The following is a 4397-nucleotide window of genomic DNA, read 5'->3' on the forward strand; positions in this document are numbered from 1 at the left end:
ACCACGTGCGTGCGGGGGCGACAACTCGGCCCAGGGTGGGGCATCATGCGCGCGTCCGGGTTCGGCTGGCGGGGCAGGGGGTTAGTGGGCGTTGAGCCGGGGCCTCTCCTGGCCGGCACTGCGCTCTGGCCCCACTCACCGCCCCCTCCGGAAGGCAGGCGCTAAGACCCAGGAGGCGCCGCTCCGCCGTCGGACACTAGAGGGCGAAGGCCGCCCTGGTATAAATGCGGGTCCCGAGCGCGCCTGGCCATTAGCGACCGGGAGCTGCGCGGGCGCGAGGGAGTCGGGGCTCCGGGTGGTCGGCAGCAGCATAGGCGCCCCGCGCAGGCTGGAGGCCGCCGAGGCTCGCCATGCCGGGAGGACTGTAGCTCCCCCATGGAGTCGGCCGACTTCTACGAGGCGGAGCCGCGGCCCCCGATGAGCAGCCACCTCCAGAGTCCCCCGCACGCGCCCAGCAGCGCCGCCTTCGGCTTTCCCCGGGGCGCGGGCTCCGCGCAGCCCCCCGCCCCACCTGCCGCCCCAGAGCCGCTGGGCGGCATCTGCGAACACGAGACGTCCATCGACATCAGCGCCTACATCGACCCGGCCGCCTTCAACGACGAGTTCCTGGCCGACCTGTTCCAGCACAGCCGGCAGCAGGAGAAGGCCAAGGCGGCTGCGGCCCCCGCAGGAGCCGGCGGCGGTGACTTTGACTACACGGGCGCCCCCGGGGGGCCCGGCGGCGCCGCGATGCCGGGAGGGACGCACGGCCCCCCTCCTGGCTACGGCTGCGCCGCGGCCGGCTACCTGGACGGCAGGCTGGAGCCCCTGTACGAGCGCGTCGGGGCGCCGGCGTTGCGGCCGCTGGTGATCAAGCAGGAGCCGCGCGAGGAGGACGAGGCGAAGCAGCTGGCGCTGGCCGGCCTCTTCCCCTACCAGCCGCCGCCACCGCCGCCGCCGCCGCACCCGCACCCACCGCCCGCGCACCTGGCCGCCCCTCACCTGCAGTTCCAGATCGCGCACTGCGGCCAGACCACCATGCACCTGCAGCCCGGCCACCCCACGCCGCCGCCCACGCCCGTGCCCAGCCCTCACCCAGCACCGGCTCTCGGTGCCGCTGGCTTGCCAGGCCCCGGCGGCGCGCTCAAGGGGCTGGCGGCCGCGCACCCCGACCTCCGCGCGGGCGGCGGCGGCGGCGGCGGCGCGGGCAAAGTCAAGAAGTCGGTGGACAAGAACAGCAACGAGTACCGGGTGCGGCGCGAGCGCAACAACATCGCGGTGCGCAAGAGCCGGGACAAGGCCAAGCAGCGCAACGTGGAGACACAGCAGAAGGTGCTGGAGCTGACCAGTGACAATGACCGCCTGCGCAAGCGGGTGGAACAACTGAGCCGCGAACTGGACACGCTGCGGGGCATCTTCCGCCAGCTGCCCGAGAGCTCCCTGGTCAAGGCCATGGGCAACTGCGCGTGAGACGCGGGGCGGCGGGACCGCCCTGGGCCGGCCGCTGGCTGGGACCCAGGGAGTGGTTTCGGGTCTCCGGATCTCAAGACTGCCCCAGCGGCGCAGGCCGGGACTAGGAGATACCGGTGCCGCCAGAAAGCCTGGCCTGCCGCGCGCGCCCCTTGCTTTCCTCTGCGCCAGATTCGGTGCGTCTAAGATGAGGGGTCAGGCAGTGGTTTCTCCCTGCCGGAGAGGAGAAGTGCCATGGGGCTCAGCCGGAAGCCCGGCAGCTCCAGTATTAAGGAATAACCTTGTGCCTTGGAAACGCAAACTCACCGCTCCAATTCCTACCGAGTAGGTGGAGCAAATACGTGCCTTGTCATTTTATTTGGAGGGTTCCTGCCTCATTCCTGAGGCTGCAGGCCTCCATGAGAGAAGGCAATGTGCGGCCTATGGCAGGAGAAAGGTTCAGGGAGCAGGGATCCCAACAAGCCAGCCCTAGCCGCTCGTCAATGCCTCTCCTCGGAGGGGAGGAGATACAGGGACTTGGAACGTTGTTCCCTTAGTCCTACATGAAGGTGGAGGGTCCCTAGTTCCTTGCCTCTAATCTCCCAGCCGGTGACAGGCTGGGCTTCCCTGGGCAGAACCCACTGAGATGGGGGGTCACCAGGTGACCAGTGGGAGCCCCCTGGCCCCAGTCAGATCAGAAAGCTAGGTCATGGGTGAGCTGTAAGGACATGTGTTCATGGGAGTGGTGGCCTGGTGGAAGAGGGAAACCCAGAGATCTGGTCGGGGGTGGGGGTGGGGTGAAGGGACACTGGGACCATCAGCCTTGTACTGTATGTTGCCAGCATTGCATACAAACATGAAGCACAATCTGTCCATCCCAGAGGGACCGAAGTTATGAGAAGCTTTCCAAATATTTTGCTTTATCAGCCGATATCAACACTTGTATCTGGCCTCTCTGTGTCCCAGCGGTGCCTTGAGCAATGTGAATGTGCACGTCTATGCTAAACCACCATTTTATTTGGTTTTTGTTTTGTTTTGGTTTTGCTCAGATACTTGCCAAAATGAGACTCTTTGTCAGCAGCTGCAGGGAGGGTCTGCGGCTCTCTTTCCTTTTGGTTTTTGGGATTGCTTTTGCTCCCAAGGGAACCAAAGAGGTGAGGTGGGCTTCCTCTTTCCCGGGGAGGGGGGGGGTGATGAAGGGGGTGTGGGGCTATGGGCCTCGCTCCCCTCTGGCCTGGGCTGCCCACAGGCTTACCCCCACCAGAGGCCCTGGCTCCTGGTCTGGAGGGAGGCGGCCTCCAGCCAGCACGCACAGATCGGCGGGGCTGGGAGCAGGGAAGGACAGCTTGGTTCTCTTCTTTGGGGAGAACGCAGAGTTTCATGCTAGATGTTTTATGTATTATATCTATAATATAAACATATCAAAGTAAATGTTGGTGTCTTTTTAAAACCAGAAAAGCTACTTCCAAGGTTTTCTGTGGGCCAGGTCACATTTGTAAATAATCACGGCATATTCTCTGGCTGAGATCCTGCCTTTCATTAGCTCTCCCATCCTGAGCCCTTCTTTACATTAAGGGGGTGACTTCTCCCAACCGAGGCAAATAAAGGGCAGAAGGAGGATAGACTCCAAGCCGAGAAAGCCCAAAGCCTGAAGAGAGAGTCCCCTGGGGGCTGGCGGGGAGAGGTTGAGGGGGAGGTCATAGGGCCTTGGTGTGGCCTCTGATCAGCCCCTGGGAGGAGCAGAGGGGCTCAGAGAAGGGTCCTTCTGCCTGAAGTTGCCACAGGCTCTATGGGACTTGAATAGGCCTGGCCCAGTAGCTCCAGGCTCCAGGGGTCCTTTGGCCACATTTGCTTCTCGATCACCTACTGCCCTAGCTCTATAGCAGCCTTGTTCATGCCTGGCCTGCCCTAGCCCACCAGCAGGACCCTGGGAAGGCAGGGAGAGGCCTCGAGGGGTAGGCCCCTCTACCCCTCCCCACTTGCTCTGGGTCACGCGGCTGCAGTCTACCCCGGCAGGGCCCTGAAGGGCAGCCTGAAGGCCGAGCACCCCTCCATCCCTTCTTCCATACCTGCCCTGCCCCAACCCACCCCAGGGAGGGGGCCCACGCCATCCCTGCAGTGGCTGTGTGGTCCTTCACCCACGCCACCTGGCAAAGAGCCAGCCCCAGTGTCCACCCTCCCCCCACCGTGCCCATCCTGGACCCAGTTCCCTACTCAGACGGCTGCCCTGTGAGGACAGGCACCCTGGCACCCCCTTAGCAGCAGTAACAGCCAACAGAAGGAGGGCCCACCCTCACGCCTGGTAGAACAGGGCCTGGCAGGAAGTAGCACAGGAGGCAGCCACAGCTTTCAGAGTTCACTCTCGCTGAGGGTAAAAGGCAAACCCTCTTTACCTTCTGTTTTCACCCCAAGAGGGTTCACTTGAGCAGCTCACCATATACGCCGATGCGGGCTGGGACAGTTTCAAGAAATTACACACTCTCTTTAAATTCTGAAAGCTCCAGCTTTACCTGCCTGCGTGGTTAACAGGGGTGATTTGCCCCCTTCCGGCCCCAGCCTCCGCCCTCTCTGTCCTGTGTCTTGCCGCCTCCTCGCCCATGGCCGCCCTTGGCAGAGAAAAGGCCACGAGCCCAGTGTGGAGGCGGCTGCCTGCCCCACCGCCCTGGGAACCAAGGAGGCAGAGCCCGGCCGCCCGCCTAGAGGCCTAGGGCAGGCCACAGCTTGCTAGGCCCCAGCAAACCCTCTCCGAGTTCAGTGCTAATTCCAGTTTTTCTTGTTTGAGGGGGCCAAACCTCAGCCTCCCCCTTTGCCCCCAGAACAGATCCCAGGATGAGCAGGGGAGGGACACCCCTCCTGCCCTCTCTCCTCCCTCTCCCCTCTCCCTGCCCCATATCCCGGGGTTTCCTCTTTCAAAGCTGTCAGTCTACTAAAAGGCACCCCTCCCACTGTAGATCCTGAGGTCCAGGGCA

General features: G+C 63.5%; 1 protein-coding gene across 1 annotated transcript; it reads left to right on the plus strand.

Annotated features, from left to right (window-relative positions):
• Positions 1 to 234: 234 nt before the first annotated feature.
• Positions 235 to 2859, plus strand: CEBPA (CCAAT enhancer binding protein alpha). The gene has a single exon (XM_045442527.1). The coding sequence runs from the start codon at positions 376 to 378 to the stop codon at positions 1447 to 1449; it is 1074 nt and encodes a 357-aa protein (XP_045298483.1). The 5' UTR covers positions 235 to 375; the 3' UTR covers positions 1450 to 2859.
• The last annotated feature ends 1538 nt before the right edge of the window (positions 2860 to 4397 follow it).

This window comes from Leopardus geoffroyi, chromosome E2 (assembly GCF_018350155.1).
Source record: "Leopardus geoffroyi isolate Oge1 chromosome E2, O.geoffroyi_Oge1_pat1.0, whole genome shotgun sequence".
Taxonomy (NCBI): Eukaryota; Metazoa; Chordata; class Mammalia; order Carnivora; family Felidae; genus Leopardus; species Leopardus geoffroyi.

Coding starts and splice junctions, on each gene's coding strand:
- CEBPA (XM_045442527.1), top strand. CDS start 376: ATGGAGTCGGCCGACTTCTACGAGGCGGAGCCGCGGCCCCCGATGAGC.